The following is a 22,848-nucleotide window of genomic DNA, read 5'->3' on the forward strand; positions in this document are numbered from 1 at the left end:
CTGGTTTGATTGAAATGAATTCAATGCTCCTGTAGGCTCAGCTCAGCTAAAAAAAACTGAACCACAAAACTAAAACAAACGAAAACCATAGGGTGCTAGAAAGAACCACACAGCTGCACAAAAACAGCAAATTGCTGAACCCAACAAAAGTCCTCAAACAGGAAGACAGTTTACAGAGTGACCTATTACTGAGACTTTACATTGTTACGTAACCATATTGGAAATATTGAACTTATACAAAGGTTATGATAAGGATTAGCCAGCTGTACACCCTACTCTTTCCCATCTTTGTGGTGTTGCAAATGAGAACAGAAACTGTAATTGTCATTTATGTTATTATCAATGTGCACTGGTGTGCAGCCATGAGGAAACATTGATTAAACTCTAGCTCGGGGCTAAGGTTGCAGAGTTTCATGGACTCTGTTCTGCATCACTTTTCATCTGTTTGTGCTTCAGTTTTGACCTGACATTAAAAGTTGTTCCACATGCAACAATACACTAATAGACTACACAGGCCACACAATGGAAGCTATTGGACTGAGGCCAATGTCATGTTCATGATAAGTCTTACTTGTCATGTGAGTGAGGCTCATAGAAATGAAGATATCTCTTTTAAATTAATAAGAATATCGAGAAAAGATCATTATAGCATATAACACTCTGGGAAGCTTCAAGGTGTGGGTGTCAAAAGACCTAAATGACCTCATCGGCTCGGGTGTGCAACCTGAAGTTGCTCATGTTTTTCCAGAAGATCATTAATGTTCATCTTATCATCTCCCATCATGCATAGCAATGTTTGAGTACCCAAGGCCAAATGTCTAAATCTCAAAAAGTAATTAGAGACAACTTCCATTATAAATATTGAGTAACTTATTAACTCTTATTGACGTGAGGTCAGTGAAAAGTCACACTAATTGCCCAGAACCAGAATCCACACAGTGAAGACATTTCCAGTGTATATAGTTTGACGCTATCTGCAGTGCAGCACAGGGTCAGTGGTCAGACTTTGCCCTTGTAGCCCATTTGCCTACAATGTGTGAGTGCGTAGTGTAGCGTGGCTAACAGAGAAAATCTTATGCATCATTACCCTCTGAAGCTGACCATACTGCACACCTGCACTAAATACAAATGTCAGTGTGCCTCAAGCTGGAGGTCACATCCCATGAGCACATAAGGTAGAGGTTAGCTATAGTTGAGTGTGAATGGGCTCATCTCCTCAGGACATAACAGTATATCACATAGAGGGCTTCATGTAATGCGTCTTTTCTTGAGTTTAAAAGCATTTTAAAGCCTTGATGAAGACTCTTAATCAACATCTCCCTGATTTCACTTGAGAATACATTCAGAATAACTTATTTAAGAGAGAACAGCAGGAGCTATATATATATATATATATATATATATATATATATATATATATATATATATATATATATATATATATATATATATATATAAACGCTCATAAACATAGTATCAGATTATTCATCTTTTCCTCATCACTAATAACTTTCTGTAGCCAAATGACCAGAGGGAATTGAGGATGAAAAATTCACTCTTCTCTGACGTGATTGATTAGCTTTCTTGTTTGTAGATGAAAATTAAGCTGTCAAATCATATTCTCGCAGAGAAAATAGCCGTTAATAGTGTTTTCACCCTGCGAGTTCGATGCGGGTCGAGGGTTGATTTGTTGTATCTCTGATAAAATTAGAGCAAGGAGACAGGGTTCTGCTGTCATCTGCTTCAACAACAGAAACAGCTTAATCAACGCTCGCAGGACGGAGGGAATTTACTCAAATGGAGGTCATAATTCTTCATTTCGGTTAGTGTCAGCCTCTTTGCTCTGGCTTCCTTTCTCTCTCCCTCTTTCTCTGAAGCAGGTCATTTGAAGGCAATAAGAAAGCTGCAGTCAGTCAAGAGCCTTATCCCCCCGGAGATAACACTCAGCTGTGTTTTCTCTACCGGTCAACACAGGAAAGAGAGCGATACAAACAGAGGATTACATAAAGATGTCAAAATTATTTGGTGGGGATGCGGAGAGTAATCTAATAGCCACATATGAAAGCAATTCGGCAAAACGCAGTATTTGCAGTGACTGAATTACAGCTCAAGAGTGTGTGAGTGTGTGAGAATGCCTGTGAGTCAGTTGGCAAGGATAAGCAAAAAAGTCTGAGCACTTCTGAGGTCAGAGTTCACACAGTGCATTCATGGTTTAAGTGAAACTCATCTCGCAGAATGCTGATGCGAGCACGTTTTTCTAATATGGACACAATTCCTCGATCTCGTATTTGAGTGATTCTAATCTGAAAAGGGCAGAAATCCAATATCGGTGGCAGCTCGCAGGAGATGAGTGAGTGAGTCGAGTCATGTGGTATTTAAGGGTGTAAGATGTGTGGCAAATAGGAAAGCACTCGGCGTGATCATGGGTTGGCAGATTGTCAGCAGGAAGGATGTCATTTTCTTGTCGTTCACCTGTAAGACTGGTGCTGAATCCTCTGGAGAAAACATCCTGCCTATGAAAGATTAAAAAAAAAAAAAAAAAAAAGGAGTTCTGGTTTGGCTTCAATCACTCTACAGATGCCTACAGGCCAAGATGCAAATTTCAACACAAGACTGATCGCAAATAGCAAGCTAACATGCAAGAAACTTTTGATATTTATAAGACTTTTTCACAAGATCTTATTCACCGCACCGGACAGGAACATGCACTTAAAGCTCAAATCCATAGACATGAGCTGCAGCTGTCTTCAGATTGATCATAAATCATGTGACACCATGTTCATTGAAGAGGAGATGGAAGCTTACAGAGCAGGCAGCAGCAGAAAAATGGTATTAATGGACATGTGAAATAGAGGCAGGGGATGGTGTGTGCAGTCTGTGTTTTGTTAGACCTTTGGGAGGTTGGCTAATAATGATAAAGAGCCGGTGCTGTTCCATTTGTGGTATGAAGAAAGAACCTGCACACATGCACACCATCATAACTCAGGCCTTTCATTTATTCCCATGAAAAATCCACCCTGTCATCAGCGTTCAGAAATGATCCGACAACATGGAGTAATGTGAAGGGAAACTGGATACACATGCACTCGTGTACGATGTGCATACATATGCATGAAGAGACAAACTGAAAAACCACAAGGATGCACGCTGTCTGGAATGCATTATTGTAATAATGATAGATGAATGGACACTCCAGCACCTCAGTCTCTCCTGCTTTACTGCTTTGTTTCTTGTCTCTCCTCTTCATGTCTCCCTCTCTTTGGACTTTGGCAAAGAGCTACGTAACGCTTCAAACCTTCAGCACAGGGGTCTGCAACCTGTACGATCAAAAGAGCCATTTCCCCCTGTCTTCCATGAAAGAAAAGTAGTCTGGAGCCACAAAACATGACACAGCTTGTAAAGTTTTTAAAGGTTTTTTTTTTTTCTTTGTCCATTTTTTACCCTTTATAACAAAAGAAAACCCTAGTTAGAAGTGCAGTATGCATGTGTTTGCCTACTTTAAAATGAATTTAACATTAAACTATGCAGGCCTATTCTATGTACTGTGTGGCCTTTTTGTTGGGGCTGTTTCTCAACGTTATATGAAATATCTTTTGTTATTTGAAAATTTTCCACCACATTTCATCATGCATATTTTAGTTGACAAATTTCTTTAAACTTTTTTTTTCAACTGGACGGTAAAAAAATCACCACCTTGAACTCCAAGATAACTGTGAAACAAAATAAACAAAAACAAGATGAATAAGAATAAATGAAGAAATAACTTCTATTCCCTTTAATGATTTTATTTATTCATTTATTTGTTCATTTTTTTATGTGTTTGCTCATTTATTTGTTTGTTTATTTTTTGTGAGGGCTGCTCCAGTGTCGCAGGATGCAGACCCCTGATTTAGCATGAGATACCTGTCAGCTGTAGGCTCATGCACTCCTCATGCGTAAACTTGAAAAACTGGTGGCATGTTATGGAAAATCCACAAAAGGGTCATGGTTAAAAGTGAGAATGAGTGTGTTCGTTTCAATAGCCTTAACTCACTCGATTTGTCATCTGAAGTGAGCATGAATAAAGAGCATGGATCGACCTGTTCAACAGCACTCTCCAAACATCAAAACATTAAATGGAGGAATTTAATTTCACCGATAGCCTTCATCTAACTTGTGCAAGTGAAGGGGAAAAAGGACTAAAGCTTTTAATGCAGCTTACAACTTGTGCTGTATTTAATTTTTTGTCAAGCAAAGCTTTGGATTCTAGGTTTGGTATAGCTTTAAAGCTGCATAAAAATCGGCATGACATGATTTGGTGGTCAACAGTTTCCACTTGTACTTAACTTGACCTCATGTCCAATTTGTTTTAAATCATTGCAACAGCAGATTTACAGCTTTCCACATCAGTGGCAGCCACATTGGCTGTTACACTCATTTTATTAAACCAGCTTCTTAGAAAAAGTGTTGTGATTGGCCCAACCCAGTCCAGATCGAATTAAAAAAACTATTTTAACAGAAGACAGACAAGACAGGTCTGCCAGAGGAAATAAAACACGAGCTGGAAGATTTCTCCCAGGCTAAATTTGAACATCAGTCACATCCGCAAATGGTTGCAAATCAGTCAGATAACTTTACAGGCCCCTGAGAAGATCCAATAACATAAGAACAAACTGTTAAAGGTCTGACTATGACGAGCTCACAGGAGTTTTAAGAGTCCCCTTTCAGAAACAAGCTGAAACCAGCCCATTGGCCACACTTGGCTAATAATAGACCATGAGCTAGGTCATGGCACACTTGTTGACAGCTCGGAGAAAGCAAAGCAGGAGAGAAAAGTCTGTAATCAAGTTATGCGACTTTGACCGCCAATAAAGTAGTCATCACGTATGTCTGCTGAAAAACAAAAAGGCTGTAAAAAGCAGAGAGATTAGAGGTAAAGTAGGGCTGTGACTCACATGGTTCCTCCATGCCTGCAATGATTCATGAGCCTAACAGCCATCTACAACATCAGAGATCCTCAGCCATTAAACCACTAACACATATATTATTGAGCCAGTACATTAGTCATTATGTTTAATTGGTTATTGTTAAATTATTTGTTCATTTGCCTTCTTCCTCTATTGCAACACACACTTCAGTGTACGCCCACATCCACACACAGTTTATTCAGTGGGTGGATACTTGGGCTGAACCATCATATTAGGATTCCATGGAATACACTTAGTGCAGTAATGAAACATTATTATGAACAGTGATTTATTACGATGTGGTTGCTTTGAAAGCTTAACCCTCCCCTTAGATAATAAATCACTGCATTTATTTTGATACAAGAGTAAAGACATAATTGAGTTGATGAAATTGAAGGGTTTTTCAGACTTCAATTACTCGCTTTTCATTTTTAGGAAGGAGTAAATTGTTGGATAATGATACACAGATCTCTTACAAATTGATGGTACTTTTTGTGCATGGATATACTGGAAAGGGAAATGAGTGTGTTCTCGAACAGATGTGAGGGATCTAGTGCTCTCGCCCCTTCTGTCACTGTGGCGGGCAGAGTGGCACCAGGAATGACTTTGGTTCACTTTTGCTCGAGGTTGAAAGATGCAAGGAGAGAGCAAAAGGCCAGCTATCACCGGGGGCGGAGAGTTTATGTTCCCTTAGCTGCCTGAAACGAGTGCTCTTCTTCTCTCACTGCTTCTCGACGCTTCGTCATTCCTTTCTTTGTGTGTTAGCTGTAGTAGCATCTGGTTAATGGGCTTCAGTAGTGGAGAGTGTCCTCTATCTTCTTTTACACACAGATTGTGTAGAGGCCCACACACAGACGGATTGTTTTTATGTGCAGGTGTGTAGTTTTTGACTCATTTTTAAAGTCAGTTTTGGCTCCTTTTAAGATTTCTAAGTAGAGCATTGTGTTACTTTGAAACTGGTTAAATTAGGCATGCACAGTTTCATAATGAGACTGTGCATGCATGTAAAAACTACTTGCTTGTATTAGCATTCAGAAATCTTTTTTAAGAACAGCTTATTTTACACACATCTTAAAAATATGCAGTCTCACTGTGGTTTCTTGATTTTTTTTCAGTGTGTTAAGTTTAAAACAGTTTGACTGACTCATCAGACACCCTAACATCTAAGGACAACGCTAATGACTCACAAGAGTGATTTCTGAATACAGAATGGGAAGAATTGTGCTCTGAAAGCAAGATGTCTAATTAGCTAGACGGAGATAGAAGTAGAGGAGGGCACATTGCTCTTGAAAGTACCCTCCCTCGCACGTGCACATGCACATCTGAGTGTGTCCTCTCCCTTGGACTCTGGATCTGTGTAAACTCAGACCCTCAGACTCCTGAACCTTCACTGTGACTAGCTTTAAATCAGGTAAGCCACATGACTAATCTCATTGTCAAAGACAAGACCAACAGCGTTTTTTTTTCCTGGTGATCTGGCAGAATTAAACCCCAGGAATGCTTCATGCTGGACGCGACATTACAGGGCATTTTGTTTAACCTACCATCCAAACAAATAAGCAGGGATCAAAGGATTACAGCACCATTATTAAAGGCAGCTGGAGACCTGATGCAGACTAAGGGCGTACTAATATGATGTTAAGACATGGCAGAAAGAATACATGTAGGTCTGGCCAAGGTTGGGCTTTTTAAACATCAAATATTAATGCAATACCCAATGTGACATCAAAATGCTGACAATGAGTTTGTTTGGATTAAGCTTGTTTGGACTTTGGAAGAATTGGTTTGGGTTTTTTTCAACATTCATCTACTAAAGGAAAATTTATTCTACCTTTTCGTCCTATTCAAACAATGTTACCATCACTGCTTTCATACTTCATACTTCTATGGGTCCCTTATCTTGGCATTGCTGTTAACCAATACATCCACCAGGGGAAGCAGCCCAGAGTCAAAAGTTTGAGGCAGCACTGTATGAGGCGGTGGTTGGTGAGGCTGTTAAAAGCATCGCGAAAGCTCTGCCATTGGTATTTCTTCTTCATGTCTCACTAAAGCTACATATCGGACCCTGGGTTTCCAGTACCACTGGAAACCCAGGGTTTTCAGTGGTACTGCTCTGTTTGGTCCATATCCATAAGTTTCTGGAAACATGCAGAAATACAGACGAAAAAAACGCAGAGCACAGACAGAAGGCTCCATTTGTATTCCTTAAGATGACAGAGAAGGAACCTTAAATGTTGAGTCAGAAAACTGTTTTCGTGTAACATTATTTATCATCTGTAATATTATGTATGAAATGCTTTTAAATTCAACGACTGTAGAATAATTTTCTGGCTATAAGAAGCCTTAAAAAGTTATTTAATTATAGATAAAAAAAGAAAACATAAAACAAAGTTCTTCTGTCTCATCCTGCCGTTTTCCTTTACAGCTGACTCCTTACACTTCCTAAATATTAGATTAAAAATCAATATCCCACCATGATATCATCCGCTGGATTTAGCCAGCGTAGACCACGTTTTAAGCTTCCAATCGCCACTGAAACATGTTTCTGTATCCACATGTCTGGAATGTGCCTTGACTCCTTCATTGAACGCCAAAGGAAATGTGTTTTCCAGATAACATTACAGTTGCAATAAAGCTGGGCCCAGGCTGTGATTGAAACAATACTGCGCCTAAGCCGCGCTGAGCCCACCTGTTTGTTCTTCCGTAATTGGATTCTGCTTCATTCCATTTGCCTTAATGCTGATGCATAATGCAGTGTACTGAGGGGACCGGCCATTACCAGCCAGGGGACGAGTCTGGAGGAGTAACCTGACCTCCTCCACCACCTCCACCGTCTCCCTGTCCCCCCTCCCCTCTTGGATTTGAGACACCTTTTCAGGGCCTCTGTCCTTCAAAAGCAGTCACTAGCTCAGACTGGATGGTTTGACGTTTGAGGCTGTGGGCTCTGATGGGAACCAGAATAGCAGGTGTTGATGTTAGGTCCTAAAAGAACAATAAGCTGGACTTGAGCAGCGAGTTAATCCTAAATAAACAGGGGCTTGGTGTGGACGTTTTGGGCCTGGGTTAGGGATTCCCATCAAATACAAACTATGAAGAGCTGCTACCAAGAAAGGAATGTGGAGCCAATTTAATCTTCTCTTTGTAGTTAAAAATGCACGGCAACACACCTCGGTCATCCACAGTATGTCAACACCATTGTTAAAGGAGTGTGTGCTAGTACAGTCTTCTAACCAATCAGCCCTCATTTCAGTTTTAGAGAACATCTGCTGGCCAAGCGAACTTACTTTTTAACTTCAAGTTTTGATTAGCATTCCTTCACACTGTGTGGCAAAATATGCAGGTTAAAGCTAAAATTCAGCCAAACTTTAAAGTCAGTGGTTTGAATTTCAGGCCAATATGCCTCGGTTTGGGTAGTGCATGCTCGGCCTTCATTATCTCCAATAAACAAGGGAGTGTATTCATCAACCATCTGATGGTGTAACCACTTAGTGACCCCTGTGCAAATCAAAGTCAATGTGTGGTTTGTTGTTGTCTTTCATTAGACTATTAGAGGGGCCCTTAGAAATGCATGTTCAGAAAACAGAGAAACAAAGACTTCACTTGTATAATTGGTGAGAGCTACTTTGATAACATCAGTGATGAAATTTGTCTGCTCTTGCACCCTTTGTCATCGCGTAGGAGGCTCAAAAAGTGTTTCAACTCAATTTATAAACATCACAACAGCTTCACTAACTGTCATCATGACAGTAACTCCCACATGCCTCTAGCTGCTCTCATCAGGGCAATGCTTCTCTCGTGATCGGCAGCCTTTGCCAAGTGGCTGGTGTCGATGGCTGTGACTCAGCTTGCTGTGACAACAAGGATGAAGATCAGACATCTGGAGATGATATGTACATGTACACAAAAAAGAGCATGAAGTTGTGGGAAAAATGTGAAGAGTAACGAGGAGAGTGATATAAATTGTGTGGGTACTGGTGTGTATATATGAGTGAGTGGGTGAGCAGCCGTGGTCAAGGTTCATTAGCGTGTCATCGGCTGCCTCCACAGAGAAATAATAAGGCTCCTCTTTCTCTCTCTCTGTCTTCCCTCCACTTTTATTCCCCTTCTGCATCTGCTGAATATGAACTGAGCTGTGTAAGGGAAAAAAAAAGGGAGAAAACGCTCCTGATCTTATGCCACCTCTCTTGCACGCTGACACATGACTAAGAAACAGATAGCAGCTGATGAAGCGACAACATTAAAATGGCAACAGCGAGGTTGAGAGGGTAGAGGCGCAGAGAGGGAACTTGATGAGCCGTAGAGACGGCTCACAGAAATGAAAGTGATTGAAAGAGGGTGAAGTCTGCGTTTGGTGAAATACCGGCGTCTATATCTCAGTAAATCAGGGGAAGAGTGTGTGTTGAATGCAGGAAAGGAATAGATTTCCCTCTCTGATTTTTCTATAGTTATTAATCAAACATCATTTTAATAAACACATCACCCTGGCTAAAGGAACAACTCCCTTCTTTCTTTTCTTTTTGCACATGAATGAGATACTGATAAACACTGATTAAAGTGATGTGTAAACAGATTTATATGAATGCAGAACAAACTTGAGATGACATGATTTTGTTTATACCTTGCAGATACTGACTGTGTTGAGAAAAAAAAAATCAGAAGTGGCAAATAGAAGGTACCCCTCCAAAACCAATGTATTTGAGATACCCGTAATATAGAGGAAAATGTTGATACTTCAACTTTTGCTAGCATTTACCAGCAGCACTGTTTTTGCAAGTGCCTTGCTTGAGTCTGAATTGAGTTTTGGGGGACAAACTGGCAATAGTAATCTATGTCAACAGTGTACTGTCAACACAATCAATACAAGTATTGATATCAGCACTACCAGTATCAGTATTTGCAGTGATACTAGGGCTGAATAATTAATCAAATTGAAACAGACATCGCAAGTACTAGAAGCAATTTAGAAAGTATAGTATATAAGGAGTATAGTTACTTGTACTTCCTGAAAACCTGAAAAAGTCAATATGCAGGTTTTTCTGGCAAAAAAAGAGCTAAAGAGAAACATAAAGTAGAATGATTGTGGCTGGCAGAACCATACCCCTTGTTCAATTTATTCTGTATAGTTTGTTACTCTTACTGAAAACAGGAGGTCAGCAAAATTTTTACAAAGTTCCTTTTTCTTTTTTCATTTAAAAAAGAAGAATTGTTTATTTTTTGATAGTATCCTTTTTTGTGTTTGTCATACTACAGAATGATTTATATCTTGTCTTTAGTGAATCATGCAAAAGACAAATGTCCCCTCCGAAAACATTGCATGCTGAATCGCAATTAGATTATTTACTTGTTCAGCCCTAAAAGATACCTTTACCTGTACTATTATTTGTCAGCCTGTCAGAATTGTATCTATATATATTATTTCCATTATCTTTATAATTATCAGTACTCATATTGGTATTGGTATAATATTACAATCTGTAGGAAGATCGGTTTTGAATATCAGTTTTTGTAAAAGGCCTGTTATTTGTACTACCATCTGGACTATTGTCAGTACTGGTGACAGAAACATTATCTGGACCATTAGTTATAATGATATCAATTTTGGTGTCTGTTCTACTATCTGTACCATTATAGGTCTCGATATTGGTATATGTATCAGTACCAGTATCTGTGCAATAGCCTCTTCTATTATTGTTATTTGTATTAATACCATTATCTGACAGTATGGACACCTGTTTAAGTATTTTTATTAATATCGGTTTCAGTATTGGTCTAATAGGTTCTATCACGTCCATGCTGGCGTAAGGATGTTTGGGCATTTCCAGTTACTGAAAGAAACACTAGAAAGTGACAGTAGATGGTTTTTATGATGGCAGAGTCACTTAGTGTGTCTGTCAATGATATACAGAGAATCATTCGGGCTTCTGGTACAACACCAAGTTGCAAATTGTAGAAATGCTTTAAATTGTATATGTCTTTATTTCTTTGAAACTTCGAAGGTAATTTGGCTACAACTAAAAATATCAACATTAACATAGAAAAAAAGTTTGGGATGCTTTGACAACAAACATTCAGTGATATCATATGACAGCACTCTAACCAGTGGTTTACATCTATCCTGAGATTTATGGAATATGTCATGCTGGCCTGTGCATAGTGCCAGCATATTATCTTTACCCATTTCAGTATCAAGAAAGGTATTTGAGCAGTATAAGAAAATGAAAAAAATATAATAATGGTTATTTAATAGGATATAAACCAGCACTTCCAGAAAACCTCTTTCCTCTATGATTGTGATTTTACACACACACTTTGGTACATGTGCTGTAAACATGACGACGGCCTGTCGTTGAGCTTTGATGAATGGATAGGGCCTCACTGACAGATGAGAAGAGAGGGTGACACAGCTGGGAGAGAGGGACAGGGAGAGGAGGGGTTAGGTAAAGGTTCACTAGAGAGGAGTTGACAGATCCCAAATGGTAGCCTTTAGAAATGCTTGGCTTCATTGCATCAGCTGTGGAATGATCCACAGAGCACATAAAATGATGCCCAGAAGACAGCACACAATATGGTCTCTATGGGGCTGCTGAAGGGAATTGTAGAAATAAAAAACTAATTCAGAGTAAATAGCATTCATACATCACAATGATGGGAAAAATCTGCAATATTCACCACATAATGTGAGGTCCCGACACCACAAAACAGCATATATATATTTTAAGCACTGTACATTCTGCTGCAATGATGGATGCTTGCAGTACAGACCCAGTGTGCTCCATCTGACATGTGTTTGACCCCTATCCAGGAGACAGCACCTGGTGCCTTACCACAACACCATTAGTGGTCAACCACTCACACACATATACAGACACACAAAAATACACACACACACACACGTACTTGCTGTCCACATGAGATATTTTTAGTAGATGTGATACAACCGCTATGGTAGCGAACGCTCAGAGATTCACACCCCATGGACTTGACAGGAAAGGATCCATTTCCTGACAGCAACCACAAACCATCCACACATGCAACACACACATCCTCCCAGCATGAGCTTTGGTGTTAAGGTTTTGAGACAGGAAAGTACATAAAACACATTTAAAAAAAACATCCAAATGAACCAATTTCCTGATCCGCACTAAGCTGCTGCCAAATGTGGAATCTAAAATGATAAAATTAAACTATGAGCAAAGCATTCCACTTTCCCTTGAGAGGTTTCCACAGCACATCTGTAAATACTTTCCGGCTATAATTTCACAAGAACCATGACTAAACCCCCGAAATCCATTTAAGAGTCAAGATTAAACATCTTAAAGTTGTTTTTTTTTCTGAAGAAACTCCTCTGTTCTCGCTATTGTCTGCAGGGAATACCGTTTATTCATCTTTAAAAAGACTTTTTAAAACTGACCTTACTTTGGAAGAGAAATATTTTGGAAAACATCTTTATACCGTTTAGTGCCCTTGTGATACACGTGGTATTATATTAACACCCTCCTTACCTTTTGTTATTATTTTCAGCCTCCACTACTGAGAACGGGAGGAAAACATGCCTGAAGCTCAAAGTTTTCGTCCGACCATCAAGTAAGTGTTTGCATGCAACACAAGCCTTTAGTAATAGAGCTTATTGAAGTACACATTTTGATTGAAAACCAAAACAGTTTACGTCTACTCCTCTTCCTCCTCATTTACCTCTGTGGTCACTATCCAACATTCCCTTTTATGTATCACAAGACTGCTGTTACTTTCTGAGAAAATGTTTGGTGGAAAACCTGATACAATGATGGATGATCACATCAAATGAAATAAGGGGCACTGCATACCTCATCTGAATGTTGCCATGAACTTTGTTGCTTGGGTGTTTAATGTCAGGGCTGAGAAGGGGGGCTTCAAATGTCACTAACCTATTTGGCAGATACCTCTAATGATCTCTCATTCTCCCTATTCTCTGTTATAGACAGCTGTGTGAAAACTATAGGCGTACATGACCGCGTTTTTGATGTAAACGACAAAGTAGACAATACATTAGAACCACGAGGTTAGTATGGCTTCCTGCTTTTTTTGAATCTCTTCAGTACGTGTGTTCATGTGTCTCTTCTTGTGTGATTCTTTACTGTGATGCTGATCTGTCTGTCATGCTACACATACTGATAGACTGTTGTGTATGATATATATGTATATACACTGTGTATGCAGTGTATATAATTAGTCACATATATATCATCTAATGTGTTTACTGAGAATGTGATGTTCCTGTAGATGTGCATGTTTCACTAATTCAACACTGCATGTTCCCTCTGATTGCACATAATTAGCTTTGGTCTATTTAACTAGAATCATTCTTCCTCATTACATCAAAATCAATAGAGGCCATCAATTACATCGCATGTATAAATAAACAAATGAAAAATATACTTATTAAAGTTTATTTTTTTGTTTCATTCCTCCCTGAGCTGCAGCCTCGCTCTGCAGTGCAGCATTGATTATTCTCTGTGCTGGGAATACACAGCATTTTTATGTCTTCATACATGTGTCTCAGCCAGTCAGTGAAGTGAAACACTCCCCCACAACATCACCCACATGCTGCTGTCTCACTCCCAGCACCAGCTCACCACATGGACTGAAACAATAAAAACACGCTCCACTGGGGATATATACATAACAAACTGTCAAAAAGAAGACACCAAAGACGGTAGATTCAATAATGTTATGTGATAAAGTAGGTTTTATAGATGCTACTAGACATGCTGAAATCTGACAAATGATCATTGTCTTGTGGTTCCCGCCTGCCTGATTTTTTTATCTTTCCAATCATGCCATCTTGCTATCACACCTGCAGTTTTCACGGCTGCCTCTCACCTTGCATGCTTCTTTTGGCACATTCCCCCATTACGCTCTCCAAAGGAGGGAAATTAAACAGTCATCCGTCATCTACTTTTGCTATATCCCTCCACTCACACACACACACACACGCACACTCACACTTACACACACATTTGTATAATTACTGTCCAGTCCTCTGTTTCTGTCTATCTATCCTCTGCTGTGCATGGGTCAGACGTTTTCCCATGGTGCAGCCGGCACATGGCTGCTCACAGATACTGATGCCACTGAAAGCGAGACTAAAGAGCCGCCTCATCTGGGAGCTGAATTAAAATTGTTTTTTGAAGCATAAAATAGCAACTGAAGTTCATACGGCAACTCAGACTTCACTATTGCAACTTTTCACTGTTACAGAAATGTAGCAAACACAAGCCGAAGCATTTTGAAACTGCACCAAAGTAATCACATTTATGCCTGCATTCACCACAATAAACTGGACGTGCTGCATGGTTGCAAGAGACATTGATGTCATGAACAGGAATTCAACTTTGTCTCTTTCTCTCCTCCTTCAGATGATACCAGCCACGAACCGGCTGAGCCTTCCCGGAGCGACGAAACAAACGCTGCACCACACCAGCAGATAACAAGTCCACTCCTGGTTTTGTTGCTGGCCTGCCTACCAGCACTCTTCACTTTATAGCGCCTCCCTCTGTCCTGGAGGGCATTTACACCTAGCGTGGCCTGAATCTGCCCAAGGCTGGCTGCAGGGAAGGGGCGGGATTTTGGCTGGAGCGTGTTTTCTCGCTTGATTGGGCATCAGAGCAGGCTTCTCAAGGAACCCTCTATTTTTTCCAGAAATCTATTTAAGTGGTCTTTCTCTGTCTGTGAGTGAAACAAGCTGATGTTGGAAGTGGGAGAGACAGTTCCGCCTCTTAAACCTTCAACTAAGATGCCAAATCCCCCTTTTTTGACACTTAGTGATTCTTGATTTCCCGTGACTTTTTTTGACATCCCTTTACATCATGTTTATGTCATTGCAGCACTGATGTTTACCCACATGCATATACACACAAAAACAGCACATGCACACATGCTTACAGAGACAAATACATTAACCGTCACTAGCAGTAGGGTTTTTTTACAAAGTTGTAGACAGTAGCAGCATTACACAGTAGGAAAGTGAAGATTCAAGGAGTTAGAAAGCATGTACATACATAAATAAATAGTCCCGAGACCTCTCAAGAAGCCTTTCAGGAAATCTTTCTGAGAACAGCTGAGTCATATGAATCAGAGTTGTGCGCCTCCATTTAGCTTAAAAGAACTGTAAAAAAAAAGTTGTTGGAAAAGAGGAGAAATGGTGGAGCACTGAAAATGCACCATAACATGCACCTTAGCCTCCTGATCTTCAGCCTCTCCGGGTTTCAAAATTGGCGTCCAAGCTGAACTGCTAAATCTTAAGCGAGGGGAGTGTAACATTCATGAAACCACAAGGCAACATTTTCTTGTCCTCCTCCGTGTAGAGCATGCCTGTCTGCTCAATAAAACACTCCACTGAGCATTTTATTCACTCTGACTCACAAAACAGCTAAATTGAAACTTTCTCTCCAGACACTTGGTGGACTGCTATTAAGATCCAAGATCGATAGCTTTTGAAAGTTGATCACACAATTTCACGGCATGTCACGGTCATTTTATGCCGCATTTGGTGAGCTGGGCTGCAGTCATTCTAAGCGTTCTATTTCGGCAGTCTTTTAAATATTAAACATTCTCTTAAATATCTGCATCCACAGCTCTTTTTTTTCTAATCTTTTAAAGGATTCTTTATAGCTGCATCTAAGCTTTATTTTCCCCAAATTCATGATGCTTCTTCCCTTCTTTTATCTTATCTCCACATGGCGGAAACCTAAATCTCTATATTTTTGTACTGACTAAAATCCACTAACACAGACATCAAAACTAAACAGATTCTTCAATTCACAGTGCCAAACCTTTTCTTCCTCGTTCCTCAGCTTTGGCTAACAGTCATTAAACATTAGTTAGTTGGTTTTTACAGTCATTTTATTGCTTAGTGAGTTAGTGCAGCATTTACAGCATTGATGTAAAGCTCCAATTAATTTAAAACACATAGTGTTTAAAGAGAAACTGGCAATGCACAGCTCTACTTAGTCAAGCTAGGTTAATGTTAGCACTTACATTCAAATGAATTCACTGTGTTTTAATGATATTCAGCTCCCACAGATGCACATGGTGAGTTAGCATAATGAAACCTACTGTGTCTTTTTTTCCAAGCGGAAGAGACTTTTTTCAAAGACATACTGACAGATAGAAAAATTAACTCTGACTCCTTTTTTAGAGACAGGGTTCTGTATGAGAATTTGGACACCAATTGGTTTGGAAAGACAGGGGAAGAGAGAGAGAAGACGAGCACAGGAGCAATTGCGTGTCCACCTTCAGCTCCTAGTGTTACTGGTTTAAGTGACTCTTTAATGAGGTTCAAAATGACAGGCATGTGGACCCCATGTTGTGGCAAGGGGAGTTATTTCTGGTATTAAAAATAGATGGTGGAAGGCTTGGGGGGTCTCGGGAGGGGGGGTGTCGATTTCACCAGTAGGGGGTTTTAAAGCACCAATGACCTTGCAGTTTGAGAGAATCGGTGAGTGAAGGAGACGGAGAGAATTAAAGGGAGAGACGCTCACAAGGCGGCAGATAGAAAAGACACAGGAGGTAGCCAAGGGTTGAGTGACTTGAGTGCCTAACAAAACAAAACAAAACAAGTCAAAAAATCCACGAAACACTACTGGAAACAACACCTTGTTCAATGATAAACTCCATTGCTCAGTGTCACTGTGTCTCTAACGGCATGCACTGTTTTATTTTCGCTGTTTTCATTTCGTGGCTGCCTTTTTTCTAGTTTTCTACCCCCTCCCAGAAAGACTGCCTTTGCCTTTTGCAATTTGTTTTTTATTTAGCGCTGCAAAACAATGCTATTACAGCCGTATAGCAGCTCAGCTATGGGGGGTAATAGGAGACGAGAGCATTTAATGAGGTACTAATTTTCAGGAGAGCACCACAGGGAGTGAGCACCGCATAACATCCAAGACGGACGCTTGTCGGCAGATTAACACTCGACTTTTATCCAAAAACCAGCTTCACTTGTACTCTCTTATAATTACCAATACTACTATTTGTCATTATTGCTATTATTACCATGGTTTATTCTGTACACACCTTAACCTGGGAAATGAGGATCAACTTATAAACTGGATACTGTGTATCCTGAGGTAGTCAACCACAAAACATGTAGTGTTAGGTTAGTATCTGTTTTGTACCTTTCTGGAGGACAAAAGAAAAAACTGAGATACATCATTGTTAAAACTGTATAATTATTATTACTGTTATGATGATGATGATGATGATGATTATGAATATTATTATTAGAAAACCTTCTTGATGTAAATAGTGTTTGATATTAAAGTATTAATTTGGTTCTTATGTCTTTTCTAAAAAATGAACACGGTATTATCTCTGGGTTTTGCGGAGTGTGTACTGTCCTCAAACAATGCATTGTGTGCTTTGACCCTCAATGCCTAATGAAACTTTGAGCTAATATGAAGGGGGAGCTGTACACCAGTGTACAGAAGGCTGGACATTAGCCAAACGAGTGGCTCATCTGTTACATGTTTCCAACCAGTCACCACCCGTCACCATATCTCCACAGAAGGATCCCGCCTTGGCAAGAAACTCTTTAAGGGACTCGACAGACGGCTTCTTTGTACTTCTTTGCCTTCAGTGTTTGAAAGCATGTTGGTCAGCTCGAAGATCTGCCACCAGTGGACTGTTTGCTTTTTAAAGGAAGGATCTCGCCAGTTTCATTATGTGGCATGCGCATGAACTTGATGACATGTAAAAAACAAAAAAAGTTCAAAAAAAGTTTTAAAAAGAAAGTTTTCTTTTTGCTCTTCTTTTCTTTTCTTTGAAGAAGTGTTAGATTTTCCTGATCACTTTCATGTTGTGTGTTTTTGCATCCCCCATTTGAGTGATGTCATAAAGCTGTGTAGTGACAGACGACAAATGTACATAACACAAACCATTGTTGTGAAGTTGCAGTAGGGGGTCAGCCATTTTGTAGTTCAAAAGCAACTTTTTTTTCTTCCTAAGGATGCCTCTTTCTATACCCATCTACTAAATTCATCCCATGTAGTTGCAGTTTGTCTTTTCTGACTGTTCATCCTCTTCCTGCTTTCAGAGAGGAGCCGTTTGGGAGTGTATACGTCAGTGTGTGGGCATTTTTTCAGTGTGTAAAAAACCTCTTATTTTGTGTGTGTAAGAGTGTGTGTGTGTGTCTCATTTGCTGTTGCCGCAGTGAATGGGAAGCGGCAACCCTCTTTGGCAACGAAGAGTGTTTCCCATGCCTTAGCCCTCCAGCCTCTGCCCCGGCAGCCCCGTCTGTGTACAAGACGCTCCCTGCCATTGTGCTTTACACGGAGCGGCTGCTGGCGTCGAAGAGACTACAACAGGGGCCCTTCACTTTCTCTCCCTTTTTAACAACCCTGAATCACTTGTCCCTGCGGTGGATGCTGGTCCCGGGCACAGTTCAGGGATTAGTGCAACCCCCTGCACCAAATCCTGAACTGGATTGTTAGCGGGGTAAAGCCTGCCATCGATCCAGGTTCTAAAAGCCTCTCTTCTTCGTCAGCTCCCCCCTCGTGCTGATGAGCCACTTGTTCATTTTGTGCACCTGTCCTGTCCCATACGATTTGTGCTTGTGTAACCTCCACCACTCCACCTGTTGTCCTTCCTCCCTAAACCTCTGAAACCCTGCTCCCACTTTGCCATCAGTGGGGAATCTTTCCAACCTGCTCTTTTACAGTATATAAACTACAAAAAATTTGACAAAAAACTATCTGTATTTGTATATACACGTGTCTGAGCAACTATGAGTAATACAATAAAACGGAAATACATTGCTTTGATCAATGGGTTGTCATTCATTCTGTTTTCTCTAATACGTTTAAAGACAAGTAACACAAATACCAGTAATGGGATCGAACTGGGTTTGTCACATGCACTTGGTCCTTGCTAAAGCAGTTTCTCATACAGATACAAGTTGTGGAACTGATACTGGAATCAATATTGGCCTTGGATATTGCCTCAAAAAAGGCATCTGGTATTTGTCGATTAACTGATTATATTTCATTCCCATTTAGCCTTCAAGATCAGAATCTGGGAGAACTAACTCTGTGACATCCTAGATCAACTTTATCCTTATCTGAACATTGTACCAGATTTGGTAATTTAGTATCTGCTTTGGCCCCTGATACAGCCTAAAATATGTTTTGGCAAGTAGCGTTGTTACTGGAATCCAACTGACTTTGGAGTTGATTACTTATGAGTCTGACTTGGATTTACCCACAGCTCTCCAAAAACATGTGAGGATGTCAGCCAGTGGAAAAAAAAAGTAGCCACTCATCCCTCTTCTCTCTGATTGGCCAGCACTCTGAAAGCCTGTCAGAGGCAGAGCCATACAGACCTCAGTGTTTAAAGCTTGCCCCTTCATGTGCCATGAACCAGTTAGAAGAGCTTAATGAAATGACCTCATCATTTTAGCAAGCCTTGTGAAAAGCATGTGCTTTTTTAGGGAGTACCATTTTGATCAGTTTACAGACAGAGTCAGAGATATCTGCAGCATGTGAATACATAGAGGTTTGAAAACTGGCACACCTTTAGTACAGACATCCAGCATTGTTACCTTATATCTATGATTAAAACAAGGAAAACTATGATACCCCCTCTTTAAGTGAGTAGTCAGGACTCATACTTGAACACAAGGGACTTGAAACTTGACTTAAAGTCAAAGTTTGATGACTTGGCCACCTCTGTTCAGAAGTAAAGATTGTAAGAAGATGCCCTGTCAAATTTGTCAAAGCATTAAGAATGTTAAGAGCACTTAGCATACATTGAGTGAACATACTCCGCCCACTTAGGAAGAATCATTTCCATCTTGTGCCAAATTAGATGCCATCCCCACACGAACACACACACACACACACACACACACACACACACACACACACACACACACACACACACTCTTCTCTATGCATCTCCGATCCATCTACACTGTCGGCCCTCACCCTCCGAAGACGGGCTGTGAGAAACGCCATCCATCACGATCAAAATAAGACCTTAAACCTCCTTTCACTTCAGTCGGGCACTAATGAGGACACCTAATAACCTTCTGCTGGACCCCATCAGCGCCATTTAGCTTCACCCTCCATTATCTCTGGTAATTAGACTGAGTGCCAGCGGGCCCTGAGGACCAAAAGGGTAGAGAGAGGCCTCCTGATAAGCCAACTGAAGGGATGTTATGAGGATCAGTGAAATTTCACTGGAGAGAATAAAATCAGTGCTATATTTGGGAGGTATGTATTAACAGGTGAATTAAAAAGACATTTCAATGAAATACAAAGAGCTGGGATTTTTGGCTTTTAGAATTGCTGCTTTGCAAGTATTTCTTTGCTATCAAAGCTTTTTCAGGTCACAGTGATGATAAAGAAGCGATTGCTTTGTGAGCTGGTTTAAATCGAGACATGAAACCCATCCAGGATGTGATCCTCTCCAAACCCATCATTTCCCAAAACTGCTACTTTTTTCCAGGATTTGAAGAAGAAACGCTCTATGCATGAACACACTTGACATGATGAGCCAATTAGCGTCAAGTTGTTCTGCCAAAGTAGGGCTCTGGAGGTGCAGGTGTGTGTGTCTCTATGAAGACCAATAAAGACAAATCACTGCGCCTGATCATTAAATCTGAGGTAATGATAGCTTTATGTGAAGATGTGTCCCAGATGTACCATTAAGGTAGGAAGAAAGTCAAAGAATGGGACTAGCAGGAGAACATAGAAGGGATGAATGGTTAGACTGAAACCATATCACGAGAAGGCAACAAGAATTACTCGCATATTGGATTGGATGCCTCTTTCTGCCTTATAGATTCTACCTATATCATTATACAATGAGAACTGACAGGTCCAAAGAGGCCTTGAAGGGTCTTGAAGGCATCATTCTCAACTCAGGTGGCTCCCTGACTGCCTGCATGGTGTTCTGTTTCCATGTGAACAATCAGTTTGATTGACAGCTCTGAATGATGTCTTCAGTTAATCGCTCCACTGGTTTGAAAAGGTCATAAATCACCCAATTATGTTGCCCCGCTTTATGCATAGATATTTTTTGGGGGGAATATTTAAAACACCTTGGAGGCATATCAACTTAGTCAACCCCATATTTATTGAGAGGGTGTTTTTTTTTTAGGGGTGGGCTGCTTGTGCCGGAAATAACTGATAAGCTGAATCCATTTCAGAGTCTCAGTCACACTCTGGAATGTCACAGAGCAATTGGGAAGTTGGAATTGAAGTCAAGGTCAGGATTTGTGCTTTGTGCCAGCTGTGGCGTGTTTGGAGAACGAGTTTTTAAAGACAAGCTGTAATAATTAGAGAGAAAACCAAACAAAAAAGATGAAACAAAGGAACACTCTTTGACCATGAACTCAGGTTTTAAATACCATAAAACAACTTCTCATAATGCTTTTGTTGCTAATACCTCAAGCGATTTTTTTTGATGACTGTTTTGAAATCAATCACCAGGCTTCTCTCTCTGCCTGTCCTTGTTCCATAAATCCGAGCTAGGTTACCGTCAGCTCAGGTGGAGGTTACAGTGACGTGCAGGTCATTCTCTCTTACTGATGCCTCTCACATGCTAACCTTCAGGGCTGTGAGATGAGGGGCTGCAGCCAATCCAGAGAGGGATTATGGGAAGATGTGACGCCACTGCAAACTATCAACTTCAGAGGAATGTGACAGAGATTGAAAGAGACGGTGATGGAAGGTAGAGACAAATACAGAGGATCAGGTGTTTGTGCTTTTTCATCACAAATGGCTTTCTGAAATAGTCTGATTCTTACATTTTAACTGAAAGAGTCAGAAAACAAGTTATCTTCCTGATAATTGTGAGCTACAATGGAACGGGTTGTTTTCAGTACTGTGTGGAGGCAGTCAGATGCTACGACAAGCTCTGAAAACAGCAGTTTTTCACACAGTCTTTCACACCACGTCTGATGTGTTACATTAAGCATTCACACATGCAGAAATGAAGATTTCCTCATCCAAAGTGACAGCTGAATTCAGAGGGAGTTGTGGAAAATTGAAAGCGACCTACGAGTCACACTTTGACACCAACAAAACACTGACTGGAGCACGAAAAGAAAGGTGGCATGCCAGCTGGTTACAATACAACACATTAGTTTAACAAGTGTGAAATGTTTGCAATAAATTAATACACACAATCAGCTGTTAGTAACTGTTGATGTAGGATTCCATTCTTATCATAAGCAACCTGCTGGCTTTTATCTTTTTAATGGCATGGCTACTTACTGAAGAGGAAATATTCCACCACTTGGTTTGAACTGTTTTCAATGCAACACTAAATTCTGCAGCAGACTTAAAATCACTCTTAGCTGCTTGTTGTACTCCACATTAGGGTAAAAATCCCCACTGGTGTAATTGGAGATGAGGTGAACAAGAACAGGAGATTAACTCAGGGATCAGGCTGAAAACTCCTGTCTCTTTACTTTCAGTGTTTGTTGACATTTGCGTTTCCATTAATGAGCGTAAAATTTGCATCGTCTTTAATATTTAACCCTATCATATTACACAATCAAGCATGTGTTTTGCTCGTACAAAGTGTGTATATTTTTTAAGCACTGCTGTATGTTTTGTGTTTTTTGTACTTAAATCACGTTACCCAAGCATTTCATTCTTTGACTTGGTGTAATAGAGGGAATAGTAACTTATACTCATCTATGTCAAATTCTTGTTTTTCTCCAGCAAGAAAAGAAAACTGAAAGAGGGAAATAGCACAGAAACATTTGGAGTGATTAAAAGACATAGATGGATGTTTACCAAAGCAAAAAATACATACAGTAGATTCATGAATGTAGTCTTGGTGATGGCACCAGCCTATGGATGTGGTGGAGTTTTTAAGTCTTTCTTACACAGGTGCCACATTGGAAATGCTGACTCAA

At 40.2% G+C, this 22,848-nt stretch overlaps 1 protein-coding gene across 1 annotated transcript in view; it reads left to right on the top strand.

Annotated features, from left to right (window-relative positions):
• efna5b (ephrin-A5b) overlaps positions 1-18,725 on the top strand; it is a 107,077-nt gene extending 88,352 nt beyond the window's left edge. The window contains exons 3-5 of the mRNA XM_074670797.1: positions 12,468-12,530; positions 12,904-12,984; positions 14,342-18,725. Of these exons, the coding sequence (XP_074526898.1) occupies positions 12,468-12,530; positions 12,904-12,984; positions 14,342-14,469 (272 nt within the window). The 3' untranslated portion in view covers positions 14,470-18,725. The remainder of the gene's footprint in view (positions 1-12,467; positions 12,531-12,903; positions 12,985-14,341) is intronic.
• Positions 18,726-22,848: the final 4,123 nt, after the last annotated feature.

Source organism: Halichoeres trimaculatus, unplaced genomic scaffold (assembly GCF_033239565.1).
Source record: "Halichoeres trimaculatus isolate MK-OKI-2021-1 unplaced genomic scaffold, fHalTri1.1 fHalTri1_scaffold_5, whole genome shotgun sequence".
NCBI lineage: Eukaryota > Metazoa > Chordata > Actinopteri > Labriformes > Labridae > Halichoeres > Halichoeres trimaculatus.